Here is a 19,113-nt window from a genome sequence, read left to right on the forward strand (position 1 = left end):
TAACAAACCAACCAAGCGGAATCACAATGCAGCTGCAACATTTTATGGTATTTCTGTTGGTTCTCTTTTGAGACTGAAGGTGTTAATTAGGAATCAAAGAACACAACCCTGCCAGCTTTCTTTCACAAACCATACTCTGGTCACTGCAGTTTTCAGAAGAAAAATAAATCTAATAAAGGAATAAAAATGTTGTTTGTCACACCAGTAAAGTGTACTTAAGACCCTTTGATCAAAAGCTTTTATGTAGTCTTGTCAGATGGGCTGGAAATATTGTATTTTTCCCTTTTCTCTCCCTTCTTCATGCGGACTTCTCTGAATTCTGAATTTAACTTAAGACTAGAAGGAAAAGCACAAGCATAGTCATATGGAGGATTCTTTATAGGTGATAACTGGTCTCATTGAGTAGAATAATGTTTTTTGAGTAGAATAATTTTGCTTCTTAGAAAATTATTTACATTCAACAGACCATTACATTATAGCTTCACATAAAACTGGGCTTCTTTTAGCATATATACGACATTCTAACCATAGGTTCTCATGCTTACACTTTACATATGCAGCTGCCAATCCTCTATTTAGGGTAATGATTATTTATTACATAAATCTGTGTTTTAGAGGATCCTTTTTTTAGATGCACAGAATTGAGTATTTTCATAAGCATAAAATCACATACACACACATAAACATCTATATATAATATTAATTTATCAAATAGTATGTCATTTTTGTATAGTTTTTTTTATACCTCAAGTATCATGCATTCAAACTTAACAGCGTGAAGTCATTACCTTTAATCTTCAGTCAAAGTTAAAAGCTTAAAGTAAGTTTATGAAGTTAGCACTGCTGGGAATTAGTCAAGCCTGCTAGCTTTCTCAGCACGAGGTTTTGCTGCTAGATGCACAAATCATGCCAAAATCCATTAATCCTGTTCGAGAGAGGCAGAAAGAAGGTCTGCTTGTTGATTTAATGTTAATGAAATGAATGGGCTCCTGAGGCTACCTGCAGAGGCCCTCTAAACTGTTAAACAAATAAAGTCATTTTAAGTAATGCTCACTGCAGAAGAGTAAACAATGCTCCCAGATTGGCTGCACAAAATAGTGTGGGTGTGTAGATACCTCCTTTTTTGCTACACCTGCCCTGTTACAATACCCGCAAATGTCAAGCAGATAGATTGATAGAACGATAGAATTAGGAGGGACCTCAAAGCGTGTGCTCACAGGTTATATACAGATGCAGAAGCTGAGGCAGGGAGGTTATGTGTCTTGCCAGAGAGTCTATGGCTGGTTGGTGGGGTAGCTAGATCTAGCTTAGAGGTTCTCAAAACTTGACTGCATATTGAATTTGCCTTGAGGAGTGAAAACACCATTCAGATGCCTACATTCTTCCCCTAGAGACTTTTGATTCAGTTGGTTTGGTGTGTGATCAAGGCCTTGAGATGGTTAACATTAGGTTCCAGTTGGAGCTAATGTGCAGACAAGTTTGAGAACCATGGATCCAGACTTCTAGCACACCTCTCTTGTGAACGCTCCCCCCGCCCCCCCCCGCCACCACCATAGTGTTAATTCCTTCCTAGTTCCTAGGAGTGTGCCCACTGCCTTATCATCCTATGGTTAGTGTAGGTAGATGTATGTATTTTGAGGTTGTTTTCAAAATGAGTTTCCTTTTCTTCCATATGTAAATGCAGAGATGTGCGTGTGTGTGCGTGTGTGTGCGTGTGTGTGTGTGTCTAGACCACTTGAAGGACTGAACCCTACCCATGGGGTGAGCCAATCCCACACAGAGACAATAGAGAGTAGCCAGGCTGTGCCACGCTTGACAGTTTGTCCTCTTGCCTCACTCTTTGTCTTGAAGTTCACCTTACCTGTGAGTCCTTCTTGACGCTTTCTAATTCTTTTCTTAATTGCCACTGTCTTCTCTGTGCTGTCACTTTCCTCTTACCCCTTCTCCACCTGAAGAATTGGCTTTGCCTGAGAGAGGACCTTCTGACCCTTATTTGAAACCATTCAACTTTTGCTGCCTCTGGTCCTTCTTGGTTTAGTGGTTATTTAGGCTGCTTAATAAAGCTAGCCTGATAGACAACACTTTTCCAATCTGTGCTGCTGGATAACACATAAGAGAGGGCTCCCTGAGAGTTCTTCGGCCTTTGTTAGGGCTGTAAAATACATCAGCTTCCTACTTTAGTAATTCAGTGGGCACTTGAGAATTCCAGAATCATATATTTCCACGTGTAGTAAGACACAAAAGTGCTGCGATAGGGGATATTTCCCTTGTCCTTTTCAGACCTGCTCTCTTGATTTCATTGGTGATAGGTAGTACCGCTAGCCTCTGTTACAGAAGGTTGTGGAGGATTTGTGGAGAAGGTGACACAGGCTCATCCACAGGATTAAAAGACTGTCCAGTCCAAGGATCACCCATCCATCTCTCCTCTCTGCTGGGGATCAGTGGGCCTAATTCCCAAGGTCCCTGCTCAAAAACAAGCCCAAGTAGTACTTTGACCCCTTATATAACTTTGAATCCCCTCCCCTCACAGATTTAAGTTACTGGTACCTATTATTCCTCAGGAAATAATTTTAACCTTGTTATTGTCACTGACTGCAAAGATTCTTTAGGTAATTGTGTTGAACCAACTCCTTCTTCTTTTTAAAAATCACTTTTTATTTTTTCAGTTACAGTCGAGATACAATATTACATTAAAGGTGTATACCCAGCGATTAGACATTATACAACTTATTAAGTGATCATCCCAAAAAAGCTCATAGTATTGATACTACCATATTCTCTATGCTGTACTTTATACCTCCATGACTACACTGTAACTACTAATTAGTACTTCTAAATCCTTTCCCCTTTTTCACCCATCCACCTCCCATCTGGTAATCATCAAAATATTCTCTGTATCTCTGAATCTGTTTCTGTTCTGCTTGTTTATTTTGAATTTTAGATTCAATTGTTGATAGATACATATTTATTGCCATTTTATTGTTCAAGTATTCTTCTTCTCCTTCTCCTTCTCCTTCTCTTTCTCCTTCTGCTACTTTAGCTTTTCCTTGTCTGGGAAGCTTTTTATCTGACCTTCAATTCTAAATCATAGCTTTGCTGGATAAAGTAATCTTGGTTGTACGTTCTTGCTTCTTGTCACTCCCTTCTGGTGTGCAAAGTTTCTGTTGAGAAATCAGCTGACAGTCATATGGGTACTCCCTTGTAGGTAACTGCTTTTCTCTCTTTGTCTTTAACTTTTGGCATTTTAATTATGATGTGTCTTAATGTGGGCCTTTTTGGGTTCATCTTGTTTGGGACTCTCTGTGATTCTTAGACTTGTATGTCTATTTTTTTCACCAGGTAAGGGAAGTTTTCTGTTATTATTATTATTATTATTATTATTATTATTATTATATCCTCACCTGAGGTTATTTTTTCATTGACTTTTGGAGAGAGTGGAAGGGAGAGGGAGAGATAGAGAGAGAGAGAGAAACATCAATGTGAGAGAGACACATTGATTGGTTGCCTCCTGCATGTACCCTGACTAGGGCCAGGAACCTGCAACTGAGATATGTGCCCTTGACCAGAATGGAACCCAGAACCCTTCAGTCCACAGGCTGATGCTCTATCCACTGAGTCAAACCAGCTAAGGCTGTCATTATTTTTTTCAAATAGGTTTTTAATTTCTTGCTCCCTCTCTTCTCCTTCTGGCATCCCCATGATGTTAATCTTGGTATGCTTGAAGTTGTCCCAGAGGCTCCTTACACTATCTTCATATTTTTGGATTCCCTTTTCTATTCTGATTTGGTGGGTTTTTTTTCTTCTTTATCTTCCAAATTCTTGGCATCTTCTACTGTTGATCCCCTGTAAATTAGTCTTTATTTCAGTTAGTATATCCTTCATTTCTGACTGGTCCTTTATTATGTTGTTGATGTTCTCATTAAGTTCCTTGAAGTTATCACTAAGTTTCTTGAAATTCTCATTTTAAGCTCTTTCAGCATCCTTATAAACATTGTTTTGAACTCTGTATCTGGTAGTTTTATTGCTTCCATTTCATTTAGTTCTTTGTCTAGAGATTTCTCTTATTCTTTCATTTGTGACATGTTTCTTTGTCTCTGCATTTTGGCTGCTTCCCAGTATTTGTTTCTGTGTATTAAGTAGATCTACTATGTCTCCGAGACTTGGTAGAATGGCCTTGTTTTGTAGGTTTCCTGTAGGGCTCAATGGCTCAGCCTCTCCAGTCATCTGAGTTGGGCACTCCAGGTGCGCCCCTGTATGAGCTGTGTGCCCTGTCCTATTGTAGTTGAACCCTGATTGATGTTGGCATCACTGGGAGGGATTGACCCTGGGCCAGTTGGTTGCAAGGATCAGCTGTGACTACAGTGGAAGAGCTGCTGTGCTAGAGCTGACCCTATGGAGCAGGACTTGCTTTAGTGAGGCGTTGGTGCTCACCGAGTCTGCCCCTTGAATGTGTCAGTTGTGCAAGTGGTAGGGTTATAAGTTGGTGTGGTCAAAGCTGACCACTTGGTGCACTAGCTCTGGGGCCTCCCAGGAGGTGCAAAGTTAACCTCTGTCTGTGCTCTGCCAGGGGCCACCCAGCCTGAGCTACAAAGCAATCTACAGATGGCTACTCCTTATGCTGATTGGAGGTGCCCAGGAGATGCGAAGCTGTGAACCAGGGTGGACTGCTGCTAGTGTTGGGCCTGAGGCCACATATTAAGAGGTATGGAGCATGCTGAGACCAGCTGCTGGCTATTTGAGATATTTTAGGAAAGTCTGAAGCATGAGTCAAGAGAGGTTAATTGTATGGAAAAGCCACTGGGGATGGCTTGGATGAGCCTGCAAGTAGGTAGGGGCAGGATCTCAGGACAGGGAAAAAAGTGTGAGCTAGGTTGATGGAGATTCAGTATGGCTACTGACTATTGGCTCTGTGGTGGGGAGTGCTCAGCAAAGGAACACTGGCCTCTGCCAGCCCTTCTTTTTGGGAGAAAGCTGCCTCTCTAGCTCTTGCTCTGATTCCAGACAAGTTAGTTCATCTCCAAATGTCCCAGGTTCCTTTTAAGCTGCTGCCCCAGAGCTGGAGCTCAGAGGGAGTGAGTCTGAGTAATTCTGTGTGTGGGCCCTTTAAGAGGAACTGCCTAGGACTCCCACAGCCTCTGTGTAACTCAGCCACAATCCCTGCTGGTTTTTACAGCCCAATGTTATGGGGACTTCTCTTCCCAGCACTGGAACTCTGGGCTTGGGGCCTGGTGTGGGGCAGGGACCCCTTACTCCTCAGGGAAACCTCCCCAGTCAAGATAACCCTCTTGATTTTAAACCACCATGCGTGGTGTAGGACCAGCTGGTTCTGCGATTCTGCCCCCTGTCTCTGCCCTTCCTACCAGTCTCCATGTGCTTCTTATTTATTTCTCTAACTTACATTAAACTAGATTTCAGGTGGTTCTGAGTGATGGTTGTTCTGTATTTTTGTTGTAAATTTTGATGTGGCTGTGGGAGGCTATGTCGCCATCTTGAACTTCCCAACTGCTTCTTTATCAAGGACAGCTAAAAGAAATTCCTCATGAAAATTCAACTCTTTTGATTGTATTTTCAGGTAGACATAGGCTTATTCTTTAAATCAATTTTTTTCTTTAGAGTAGAATTATTTTTTTTTTAGCTAATATAAAAAAATAACCAAGTACATATTTTTTTTGTGTTAAAATTCTTTTTTTTTCCTGAATGTCTTTGCCTTTGAGAAAAGGTTGAAATTCCAATATCTTCTCAATCCCTCTAAATACATCATTTCTCTCTTGCTGCTATATGTAGCAAGTCAGCTGCTGAGACTGGAGCTTCTAAGAGCCCAAGAAGTTACCAGACTGAATATTTCCTCTATACTCAGGAAAAATAATAGACATTGGTGGGATGAAAAATGGAAGAATAAGAACAATTTAAATCTAGGACTATAAATTGTGGGCTATTCATTAAATCGTGTCTGAGGAATGGACTCCTAACCCTGGGCCACCTACCCACAATCTGTGACAAAGCATTCACTCAGTAGTCAGCCACCCTGGAGGTCGGTGCAGTGTCTACGTGACATTATACACCCAGATGAAAATCTAAAACTTCTTTTAATACACAGAATCTTCTATCTATTTGATCCAAGGATCAGAGATGAAAGAATATTTTTACTTAAACAGATGCTTGGTGATGCCCTACTCATTTGAATTTGCCCCTATTTGCTTCCCCTATTCTTTTATCGAGTAGGCATCTCTCTGCTGTTCCCTAACTTGTTTTTAACGTTTAAAAATCCTGTTTCATGAAAACTATGTTTACACTTATAAAATTTCAGGAAAGTTAATTTAAGTATTTTGGGAAATAACAATAAAAGCCAACACTGTGTATCTGAAAAGTGTGGGTTTAGTGTTAAAGCAACTGTAACATCATCACCAAAACCACAGTAGCACCTAACAGTGTTTGCTCCACATATGCGGCCCTGTGCAGAGTGCTTCATGTGCATTATCCTACCCATCAGCACAACAGCCCAGTGAGGCTGGTGTCGTTATTGCTATTTTACAGATGAGAAAACAAAGGCACACAGTAACCGCCAAGATCTCTCAAGATCTTCTTGATCATTGTCAAGAAGCCTTCTTATCCCCAAAGTGGGGCTAGTGATAACTATGGTACTGTTCGTTATAAAGGTCAAATGAGAAACTGACTAAAAGCACTATTTGAATTTTTTTTTGTCATGTGAGATTGCCAACAATGCCGTCTGCCAAATTTAGACAGAAGGGCCTCTTTATCACCACATTATAAGATTATATAAACAATTATATTAGCTCATCTACTCTGTGACACATTTGGTGGCCAGAAAAAAGGCACCTTCTATCTTAGGACAAAGTATGAGTTTTACACAGAGTTTAGGGAAACATAAGAGTGCCTCCTAGAGAGAGTAAATGGTGCTGATTCTCCCTCAAATGTGCCTTGACCATATCCCCTTTCGAAGTTTTGTACACATGTATGGGCACAGAGCATTTTAAAACGTAGATTTTGCTATTATTCAGGTATGGTATGACCAATAGATCAGGAGGCAACTGCTACCGAAAAGACAGTTTGTTACTCACAGTTCTCAAGAGCAGGGGACACATCAGTTTGCAGGGCCACATGGGGACAGGAGTCAGAAGGAATGGGAGAAACTCAGGGGCAAGAGCCTTTATTGTGGTCTCCATGGGAAGAAATGGACAGGGTAAGCAGGCTTAGAATCAGCTAGCTTGAATCATAGCGGGCTGTGGGGTGTAAGGGCTGTCTCAAGTTGTCTGATACCTGGTCCCGGGGTGATTAGAACAGGGAATGTTGACCCAGAGTGTAAGAGCCCTGCAAGAGCCTGATAAAGAAAGTGCCTGGCAGTGTAGACTTTGGCTGGTTGGTTTGCATATGAAAGGTGTGCTTGAGAGGAGTCCTTGCTATCTTTAGGAATTAGCTAACCCTGGGAGGGGCAGTCTCCCCTTGTCAGCAAGGTCCCAAGGTAGCAAAGCATCATAAAATACAATGAAAGACATGATTAATACACAAGGATTTTGTGTTCTAAATCCAAGGGAGACTCCCTCCTTCTTCGGCCCAAGCAAATTGATCATTCAAGGGACATATTACAGTCCAGTAGTAGGTAGAAACAGAGTAAATTAAGTATGATCATCAAGTGTGAATGCTGTGACAAATGAGTTCAGCATGGTATGGGCGCAGTGAAGACAGTTTTCTAAAATGGTGAGACACAGAAAGCGTTCTGTGATGTTTGAATTGAATATAGAAAGACTCATAGAAGTCAGCAAAATGAAAAAGAAGAAAAGCATTTCAAGCAGAGACTAACACATGTGAATACGTGGAGGCACGAAACATGGAAATTGCAGGAGGTAGTTTGGTATGGCTGGAGAGAGGAGAGCCTGGGGAGCTAAGAAGGGGGAAATGGCAGCAAAGTTTGCAACTGGGGATGAGGCAAGAGAAGTTGGCTTTGTGGGTTAAACTGAGGAGGTAAATTGTATTATGAAAGCCATAGGAAACCACTAAGGGATTGACTATATAAGAGAGACATGACCAAAGTTGCATCTTGGACAAACTAGTGGGGTGGTAGGGAGTGTGTGTGTGTGTGTGTGTGTTGGGGGTCTATGCCAACTGAGACAGGAGACTCACAGTTACACAGCAGAAAAGTGAAATTGTCTGAACTTATGCAATCTCAGTGCCAGAGGAGAAAGGGGACAGATACAAGAGACATTTATGAGACCTAAATTTAGTCAAATTAACATCACAATATTTACATTACATTAAGGGCATGCTAACCTAATATGAATAAAAATTTGGGAAATAATTTATCGCTCTAAGTTTGATTGTTCCTTTCTGCTCTATAGAATTTTAGGCAATTCCAAGTGCCCTTTATCTGTATCTACGACTGGTCAAAAACGGTGACAAGGTTAACATTCAGACACAGACTTAGATATAAGCATATATAACATGTGAAAGCAACAGGATGTTTGGAAACATCTAGAAAAGTAACAGAGTTTTAGAATTCATTTGAGTATCTGGCATTGGAGCAAAAAGTTGATAGGAAGGAGCTCTTGACTGGGGTTTTTTAGGACACTTCGGTTCCAATTCCATTTTTGCCAGCTATGTGATTTTGAGAATGTCATTAACCTCTTAAGAATATGATTTTCATCATCTATGAAAGAAGATGCTGGATTAGGTGACTTCCAAGGTCTTTTCCATTCCAAGTCCCATGCATGGGTAGACAGTGCATTTGACACATCAAAAACCTCTGCAATACCTTTAAGTGATTTTAATTCTGTTTATTTGGGCATTTAGGACAATGCTCTAGCAATGACGATTAAATTTCAGTCTTGCACTGTGTAATGTGAATTTAGGCATACAGTTTAGTCATTCTGATTTGTGGATAAAAGATTATCCTTTGAGTCCTTTACAGTAGAACTTACTTCAAATGTAGTTAGCTATGACCTCAAGCTCTGAATTTTTTTTATAATTAATATAAATCTACCAAAATTAGCTTTTCCTTCTCAATATATTATGAACTATATTCTGAGGAGTATCTACAGCTAAGGTAAAGGAGCTTCAAATTACTATATAATAGTCATTTGGGACCCGTCCATATTCACCCAACACTTGTCACAATTATAAGAGCCTGGGAAGTAAACTTTAATCTGGAAGGCCAGCAGCTGGAAGGTGGAAGGTGGAAACTTGCTGTCAGTTAATCATGCTGCTAAAACTTTTGAGATCTTCAACTGAGATATGCTTACACCCTGGGAGAATCTGGTTTAACTAGGATTTCCTTTTGCTACCCGAGCTTGAAGACTCAATGAGAAAAGATCTTGAACTTCCTCCTGTACTCTGTTGCCCTGAGCCCCAGAGCACAACAGCTGCTAGGGAGCGGGGGCTGCGGTGAGTTAAGGTCTCCCACCACAAGGACAGTGATGTGGCTTCCCAGAGCTAAAATCAAAGACCCCAATTTCGGTGCACTTAGAGTTGATACTTTAATCCCAAAGATTCTTCTTTCTAAACTTACCTTCATCTTGTAGTTTGAAGCCCTGGGGAGAAAGTGTCTTAGATAAGAAAAATGCATCCTCCCAGTTCTCCTCTGATGCTATCTAGAAGCCTGGGATGAAGAAGGATTAGGAGGGACACAGGAGAAGTGAACCATCTGGGACTGGGTGCCCAGAGGAGATCTCAGTCTCTCAGTTCTGCCTGCACTGTTCCTTGGGTAGCAGATTCCCTTGGTTGGCTTTATCACCTCTCTTGCCATTCTTTTTTTGGGGGGCGGGGTAGAGGGGGTGATGATTAGGTTTTACTATTGGGCAGCTGGCACTATAACAATGATAGAGTAGAGCTATTGCCAAATGCAGGCATGTCTGCTAACGGTCCCGTCAAAACAGAAAGGATGAAGAGAGAATAAAGAGGAAGACTTCTTACCTCAGTCTTTACTAGAAGACTCCAAACTCATTTTATAGATTCATTGTGAAATAAATGATTATTGCAGAAGTCACAATATATGTACAAAATAGATGATCAAGGAATGTAACTCCTTCCATGGGAACTTTTATTTTATTTTTTATAACTAAATAATCCTCACTGCATATGCAAAAAGTGAAAGCTTATTTTTATGCTGATAGATTTAAAGAGCATTGATTATGTAATAGAGTTTCTTCAAGTGCCTCATAAGAAAATTTATAACCTAAGAACTTCAAGTGCCATGTGGTGTTTTGTGTGTTGGACCAATAAACTCATTAAAATAACACTGGGTAAACCCAAACACAACACAATGAAAGTCTAACACAGCCCACATTAACCAACCCAGTTTAAAATATCTTTGTTATGTGCTAAGGTTAAAAATTCAGCAAATTCTTTATATTTTTTCCACTTGAGATCATGTGTGGTTTTCTACTTTCTTGAGAGCTACACTTTTGTGGCTTTTTGATCAAAGGAAGGTTATTTTTGCAAATAGATATCTTTTGTAGAAGTTCCTGTTCTACGTAATCAAGGTTTCAAGAAAAAAAAAAGTACAAAAATATTTACTAATTTTTTAGTAAAACTCAAAAATTCTTAGGATCTTAGTGTAGACTTTGGGAAGGAAGGTATGCATGTAAGGTTAGCCATCAGTTGCGTGTGTGTGTGTGTGTGTGTGTGTGTATTAGTGAGGGAGTGAGAAAAAGAGGTAGAAAGAGGAAATAAAGGAATTTGGCTGCAAAATTGAGTAACAGTTTAAAACATTTGGCTTCCAGTTGTGAAAGATGAGCAATACCGGGGAAAAGGGTAGGCTAACAAGGGACCACTTGAGGAAGCCTTAATCTCAGCTGGCAGGCTGACGAGGAAGGTCAGCTCGGTGCACGCGTTCTCAGCTGGAGTTGGGCTCCCTTTGCCAGGACAATTGTCTTCTGCATTTCAGCTTCTGAACTGAACTGAAGGTGCCTTCACACAGCCAGCTCAGTCTCGCTCCTCAAAAGGGTTGGCTCTCCACTGTCAAGCCACGTCAATGTTATATATCATTTCCACCGAGAGCAAGTAGCACAAAGGAAATAGCTTCCTATTGGGGTGTCAGGGTGTGTGTTAGTGTGTGCATGAATTCGCTTTCTTCCCCCTTGACCACCAGTCCTTCTTAGAAGATGGAACAAAACTCCTTCTGAAGGCAAGAAGGATAAAATGAATATGAAAATATTGTGCATGCATTAAAAAGTGAGACACTTGAAAATTAAGGATTGCTGAACAATTTTAAATTATTATTGATAACAATAGAAAACAAGATTTAAGGGCATTGTTTTAAGAAATTTTAGAGATTATATTTCAATGATTCCTAAATTTTCTAAACATTACTACTTACTTGATGAGGGGCTATTTATATTGAATATAATTTGTAATTAATTAGCCACCTATTTGTTTTTCCTGGTAACTTTGTAATATAATAAATATTTAGCACATGTTAGGTTTATTTCAGTAAATGAATTGAAAGACTGAAAAAATTAAATGAATAGTTAAGAAAAGTTTCTTCTCTATCACTACCATAATCATTAAACTATGCATAAAGGTGAATACAAACTCAAATAACATTGGCCTGTTCAGAAAGTTCATGTCTCTCTGAATGGAGAAATAATTCCAAAGAATGCAACTACTCTACTTGACACATGGACCTGACCAAAGAAAAAAAGTTAGTTTTATTCTTTACTTGGAAGTTATCAATTGATCACTCTTCATAATACCCGGGCTACCACAATTTATCTTTGGCTTGGAGATAAGAAAAAGTGAAAAGGTATTTACTAAATTTAAAATCTTGGCCTTAAGCTATATAATATAATTCTCCTTTTATTGAAAATTAAAAACCACATTTCCCAGAGCTTCATAAATTGTGTTCCTGAAAGGAAAAATGTGCTGAAATATTTCAGCACCAATTACATTTACTTTGAGGCATAACCATAAATTAGAAGGCTGGTTTTCTTATGTTTCTGGTAAGCTGGTCCTGAAGATAACTTCAAAGAAGTTAAAAAATATTTTGAGCAATGGAAATATCCTTGGGATATCCAAGTTAGGGATGAAAATAGTACCTGTATTATAAGGTTGTTGTGGGATATATGATCCAGTAAATGACTTAGCATAATGCCTGAAACTCAAGAAGAACAATATACATGTCAGCTCTTATTATTATTGTGATTAAACTAATAAGGTACTTTAGATATGTAATTTCTGGTGTATTTGTTAAAATAAACAACTCATTGCATCATTTAAGCTGAACACAATTTAATTGTAGTTCAAATGGCGCTGGGCCATAATTGTGGGACCCCCGTAGCCTTCAGTTGTTCTGTTACTTTGCAGATAAGTAGTCCTTTATTTTTCTCTGACCTCTTTTAGCCACTGGTATTTCAGCAGCCAGTTCAGCCAATTCTATTCAGTTCGGCATTACAAATATTTATTAAATATCCCTTAAATGTCAGACACTGATGTGGGCACTGGGATAGAGTGGAAATTTCCTCCTGCAGAAGAGCTCACAGTCTAGGGAGGAGGATAAACCCTGAAGGAAAGAGAGCCCATCATCACAGCCTGGAGTGTTATTCCATCTGACTTTAAGGAAGATGATTTTGTGGACATGGGTTGGCTCCTTCACATGCTCTCAAAGTAAATTTCAGCTTCTCCAAGCCCAGATTTAAGCACTGAGAAAGAATAGGGTAATAGATGAGGGCATGACGATCGATGGACTCCTGCTTATAGAGCCTTTTTAAAATTAGTAATGCTAACACCCTACTAACAGTCTTCTAGCATTATCACAAGGCAACTTGAAAGCAAATGACTAATGTTCTACCTGCCAGTTTCAAATAAGGCATATCCATTGGGCTCAATGTAACAAAACAAAACAAAAATTTATCCGGGGGAGGTAGGAGAAAATGCCAGGGATTTCAAGAATGGGCCTGCTTCCTACCATGTAACCTATTGGAGAACAAAACTAATTTTGAATTATGAACATTTCTATGAAATATTCTGTTTTATAGCCTGTGAAATGCTTCCTTTTCCCATAGATAATGAATTCCACAGGTGAAATTGAGCATGTGGTTGTTATCTATAATGACTGAATAAAAATGTGGATTAAAGCTGACAGATCTGGGAATAAGAGTTCTAGTTGGTTTGAATTCATAAGCAAATTTAACAAATAAAATTTTACTAAAGTACAGCAAAAATAGCAACAGGACTAGATAATCAGCTTTCTTTCTTTGGTAGGTAATATATCAGTTGTGGCTCTAATGATATATCTCTCTACTACAAGGTTCTATAAAGAAAAACACTACAACAGGAGTGAGGAGACTGAGTCTCAAAGAAAGGAATTTGCCTTCTCAAGAAAAATTCAATTTACCAGAAATATCCATTTGTGGGGTGTTTATAAGTAAAAGTACCATTTAGCATTATTCTAAATTTATATAAATAACCAAACCAAACCAAAAAAAAATTTCAAAAAATTGCTCAATAGAGTTCATTATTGTTTTTTCTTTCCTTTTTAAAAAATTGATGAGAGAGAGAGAGAGAGAGAGAGAGAGAGAGAGAGAGAGAAATAGATATGAGAGAAATATTGATAGGTTGTCTCCCATACACTCTCTGACCAGGGATCAAACCCAAGACCTAAGTATATGTGTTGACCAGGCTGGTGTACAGGAGGATGCTCCAACTAACTGAGCCACCTGGCCAGGGCCACTGCTGTTTTTCATTTCTATCTATGGCATATGATCTGGATTAATGGGAAACATACTTAAACTTATGGCTAAAATGACTTAAATGTATGAATTTAATAGAAGAAATATAAACATGCTTTATTAAAGTAGGTAGATATTAGGTATCAGTTATGAAAGCATAAAGATTCTGCAGTGTCTTTAATTTTTAAATGATAGGTTTATTGGGTTAATTGCTTATTTGCTTATCATTCCTATGCTTTTGACAGCTATATGTTTTATTTTTTAAAATATATTTTTATTGATTTCAGAGAGGAAGGGAGAGGGAGAGAAACATTAATGATGAGAGAGAATCATTGATGAGCTGCCTTCTTCATGCCCCCTACTGGGGATAGAACATGCAACCCGGGCATGTGCCCTGACTGGGAATTGAATTGTGACCTCCTGGTTCATAGGTCGATGCTCAACCACTGAACCACACCATCCAGGTGACAGCTATCTGTCTTAGAAATAAAAATCAATCAAATAATTCTAATTAATAAAACAACCATGACAAATCACAGACCAGTTTTGTGTTTCTGAACTTCTTTAAATACATCCAAGTGGGAATGGTTCCATTATTTAAAAAATAGCTTTATTTAACCTACAAAGGTTATTTTTATCCCAATCTTCTTTTTTTTAATTTAAATTTTTAAATTAAGTTAACATTTTTTTTTTATTCCAATCTTCTAACTCATTTGTGATGGCTACCTGTTGTTGCTTACCGGAACTCCTTTACTTGGAAGACGATGAATAAGGAGGAAAAAGATGGAAGATCATGTTTAACTGTATCTAAAAGTTCATTCTTGTCACAAGAACTCTGCCATGCACATGATGAACATATTCAGTAAAATATTTATTTTAAATCTATGCTAAAAATTGACTCAGAGCCACTACTTTAAAAAAAAAATCACTCAGACTACTTTCATCAATTAGTTTCAATAATTGCCTCCATAATGAGAACTCAATAATAATAATAATAATAATAAAGACCTGGAGAATCCTGGAGTAAAGGAAAGAACTTGATTAAAATGCAGAAAAGTCACTGGCATCATTATATTTTAAATTAATTTTAAAAGTAGGTTGTAGAGCAAACTATAATTTTGGAATTGATGTAAATTTTAAGACTGTTATAACAGTTAAGGCTTTTGTAATCATTACTAAAGGGCAAATATTTTCCTTTATTAATATGCATTTCTTTCTTGAAGGGAGGCAAATATATAGAAAACCATTCTAAAGATTAAAAAATGTTTTTAAATATTGAAACTGCATTTTAAATACTTAAAACACATGTATGACACCAGGGCTGTCCTTAGTTTTACTAACAGGTTTCTGATAGGTTCCTATTAATACCAATTTTACTAATTACATGTAAAATTAAATTTTGTTCCAAAGCTACATATGGAAAAGTAACCAAACTACATACATTAAATTAAAAAACAAATTCTTCTTTGGTTCCTTTGGCTCATGTGACATACATTTGCTTGTGGATGAAATGTTCATGTCCTTCAGCAACAGCAAGAAAAAAAACTCTGTTTTCATTTAAAGATAAAATGGCTGTTGTAGATCAAGAAAAGTCTATTTGCTATATTAGGATGTTCATTAGAATTTAGTTTTCTACTTGGATGCCACATTAACTGTATGGAAGACATATCAAAGTAGCATAGAGGAGCTTATTTTCAAGAGCTTATTTGAATGTATTTTCAAAATGTTCACATTTTGTACATTAAGACAACTCACCTATAATGAGATTATAAGCTAGAACTACTTTATTTCTGGTAAATCATGGCTGGTAAATTGAGATGCATTTAACATTGTCAACAATTATTGTTTACTTTAATGTCTCAACCTTGGTGGTTTCCTTATTTTCTGCTGAGTCAGCTTTATTAGCCCCTTTTATAAAATCAGAGCCCATAGCCACCGAGGAGAGAGAGAGAGAGAGAGAGAGAGAGAGAGAGAGAGAGAGAGAGAGAGAAGCAGAGAGAGAGAGTTAGTTTCCACCATGTTCTGTGGTCCAACTACAGATCTACTGTGCAATGCAGTTCAGAAAGAGAAGAGAGTTACTATTAATGTTGGCTGAAGATTTAGCTTTTCTGGGGGAAGAGAGAAAGGCTATAAAAATGCACTTAAAGAGCTCTAGCTTCTTGTGAAGAGAGTTAGGAAACTTTCTTCACCTAGGAGTCTGACTAGTCAGCTCTCAGATTGTGGTAAAATCTATTTGCCAAATGTGTGCAGCTGGAACTTGCCATCATTAATCTGTTTGAAGAAAATGAAATGCTTGTTCTTTTGTGGAGAAGGGAGGAAGATTAAGAGATAACATTTTGACTCAAATAAATGGTGATAACCTACTACAAACAAAGAAAGACAGTAAAGTCTGGCCTTTTACCCAGGAGTCTTTACACACTGCAACTTTCTCATCAAAGCTTAATTACCGCCAGGCCCCAGTGGCATGGGGCTGTAACTTACTGTTTCCTTTCAAAGCAAAGACAGTTATTTCTTTAAACAAGAAAAACAGTAAGATACATGCTTGTTTATTTGAATATGAGTAAATAAAAATTCTTTTAGGTTATGAGTGCATAAGGGAAGGTAGAAATGTTTAGGTAATTCTAGGTGTAACCAAAAGAGGGCGCCATTTACCCTGAATGTCTGCACAGATTTCCCATGGTTGTAAAAAACAAAAATACCCAAACCCCCCAAACCTTCTACCCAGGAGGGAAGGGCATCCCATGGGCCTTGGCACTTTGTTTTCTATAGGAGAGCAAATTCTAAAATCGAGTATTAAGAAGAAAATCAGTTTGGTTATTTACTTCAGGACTGATTTCTACATTGTGCACGCATGGTCCCTGAAATGTTAACCATTAGAAGCAAGTATTTAACATTCACCATAACACTTTCACAGACACTCCGAGTTTAAGAACATTTCCCCTTAGGCCAAGCTACAGACTGTTATCACAAAGTGTGAGAAGATGACAATTTCCTAACGGTGTCTTAACTCTATAAGGAGTTGTCTGTAACGATAGGTGGCGAACAGTGGCAGTAAGACCTCCTGAGCACGTGGAGGATGCAGTGAAATGCATCTGCAGTATGTGGGAAACGATCTGAGGCAACACTTGATGCCAAATTTTAGCAACAGAAGCCTAACAAATAAATGTTCCTTCTTTCAAGCGGGAAGAAAGCATCCTGACACTATTCATGATTTTATTTTCTGTATTCTTAAACATGTTTTACATGAGTGTATGGGTTCAATAGCTAAGCGTTTGGGGCGCGGGGGGGGGGGGGATTGCACACTTCTCTTGCCGATAGTCAATTTCTTCGGGGTGAGGGCAAAGAATAGTCCTGTCCTCCAACGTGAAATTGCCGCTTCGCTCTCAGAAATCCACTATGCAGAGAACACATGATTCTTGAAACGCGGAGTTCCGCAGTTAAAGCAGGGAGACTGGGGATGAGCATTTCACTCTGTAGTACAGACAGCTGTTTGGGGGCGGAAATGTGAATTCTCAGAGAATGGTCACTTAGGGGAGATTTCTATCATTGTGAAAACATCTCTGCCACAGGCAATGAGCGCCATTGAAGGGAAACCTTGGTAGGGAAATAGATAATTGTATAATCCTTTTGGGTAAAGAAGTTAAAACAGTTTTATGGCAGATGCGGAGGAGATCGCCATCTGCTAATATCAAAATCTAGCAGGATGGTCCATTTCTTTAAATGTAAGTTAAACAAGTAAACAGAAAATTATTTTTCTTCCCTCCAGAAAACAGTCTGTCTCCAGAAAAAGAATCACTATTTCGTGGAAGGCGTTGTGCAAGCCTTTTCATGCTTCTTCCCTCCAGAAAACAACTAAAATGAGGAAAGAATGAGTTCACAAACATCCCAACTAGCTCCTGCCAAGGTACACGAGAGAAGCCGAAACTAACATTGCGTGGGCTTGGGGTGGGCTCCAGTTAAAGCCTCAATGTGTCACCTTGTCGTCAGCAGAGTAGCCTGGACCCCTGTCTCGCAGCCCCAAGGCACCGAGCCCCAGCGTCTCCTTAGGGGGAGGGAGAGCGGTGGCCTTGGTCTCTCCGGATCCGCCCCAACCACCCAACCACCTGTTACCCTCCGGGCCTGGGCTTTCCAGAGACGAGATTATGAAATGTACCGCTGCCTCATCTCCGCGGAATGGGCTTCAGGGGTTGTGTCTGGGGACAGAAAGGGTGTGAGGATCTGCAAGGGACGGCGGAGAATTCCAGGTCTCCTCTCGCGTGTCCGCGCCGCTGTTTACCCGCCCCGCCGCCTTCAGCCCACTTCCCTTCCCCTCCCGGGAGGAGGAGATGGTTAAAGATTACACCGTGGCGGCCGGCACTTCAAAGGGCGGCTCGGGCAGCCAAAGGTAAAGATAACGTTCTGGCAGCTCTAATCGGGTCTGTGGTTGCCACATTTTAATCACTTCATAAAAAAAAAAAGGATAAAAGAAAGTAAGAAAAATGTTACATTACGCGACCGTGCAAGGGATGCAGAGTAAGTTCCTTCAGGGCTGGGCTAGCTGGCGGTTTCCTTTGGGGGAACTTTTTGCAGCCCATCTCTCCGCGGAGCGTGACCAGACACGGAGGGGAGGAGAGGGGAGGCGAGGCTGGGGCAGGGACCCACCCGGCAGCCCGCCTTTGGGTTCCAGGCTCAGCGGCACAAATGCCCACACTGCAGGCAAATGCCTACACTCGGAGCAATTCGCTCTGCCACTTCCCTGGGGCTGGACCGGGAGGCTGCGGCGCACCAGCGCGTTCCCGGGATTGCGCCCGAGCCTCTTCTCCGGGGGCCCAGAAAGTGCGGTCGTACTCCCGGCGGAGACACGTGCGTTTCCCCGGGGCCCCAGACGCCCTGTGCAAACTCGCCCGCCCCTCCGGAGCCGGCGGGAGCCGTGGAGCCCCCCGCCTGGTTTTCAGGTAGCCTCCCTTCCCCTCGTGTCCCCCCATCTCGGAGTGCAGTGGGGGCGCACTTACAGGTAGGAGGTGAAGACGCTGAGGTTGGCGGGCAGCTCCGAGAGCCCCAGGTCCGAGCAGTCCACCCTGAGCAGCATCCTGCCGTCGGGCTCGCACTGACAGTGCGCGGGGCACCCGCGCAGCAGCGCGCCGGGTCTGGGCGAGCCACCCCCGGCCGCCAGCTGCAGCAGGACCGGCAAGGTCAGGAGCGCGCGGACCGAGGAGGTGTCCATGGTGCCCGGGCAAGAGGGTCGCGAGCGGAACGCGGTCGCCGGGCAGCGTCTGGGTGGCTGCGGGTCGGGGCGCGCGGGACGCGGGTCCGCCGGCGTCTGCGGCTCAGCCGGGGCGCTCCTAACCCCCGGGGGGCGCGGAGGAGAAGCGCCGCGGGGCCGGCCCGTGCCCGCTGCCGCCACGCGGACCTCCGGAGCGGCCCTGGCTGCCGCCGCTGTGGGGACGGGGAGCGG

At 40.8% G+C, this 19,113-nt stretch overlaps 1 protein-coding gene across 3 annotated transcripts in view; it reads right to left on the reverse strand.

The window, feature by feature from the left end:
- The window catches only part of LGR5 (leucine rich repeat containing G protein-coupled receptor 5), a gene marked incomplete at its 5' end in the record, with an annotated part of 146,885 nt that extends 128,003 nt beyond the window's left edge, over nucleotides 1–18,882 (reverse strand). For all 3 annotated transcript variants that reach the window (XM_081083292.1, XM_081083291.1, XM_081083290.1), the window contains one exon: nucleotides 18,671–18,882. In XM_081083292.1, the coding sequence (XP_080939418.1) occupies nucleotides 18,671–18,882 (212 nt within the window). The remainder of the gene's footprint in view (nucleotides 1–18,670) is intronic.
- Nucleotides 18,883–19,113: the final 231 nt, after the last annotated feature.

The sequence above is a fragment of the Myotis nattereri genome, assembly GCF_964212035.1.
Source record: "Myotis nattereri genome assembly, chromosome: 2".
Lineage (NCBI taxonomy): Eukaryota > Metazoa > Chordata > Mammalia > Chiroptera > Vespertilionidae > Myotis > Myotis nattereri.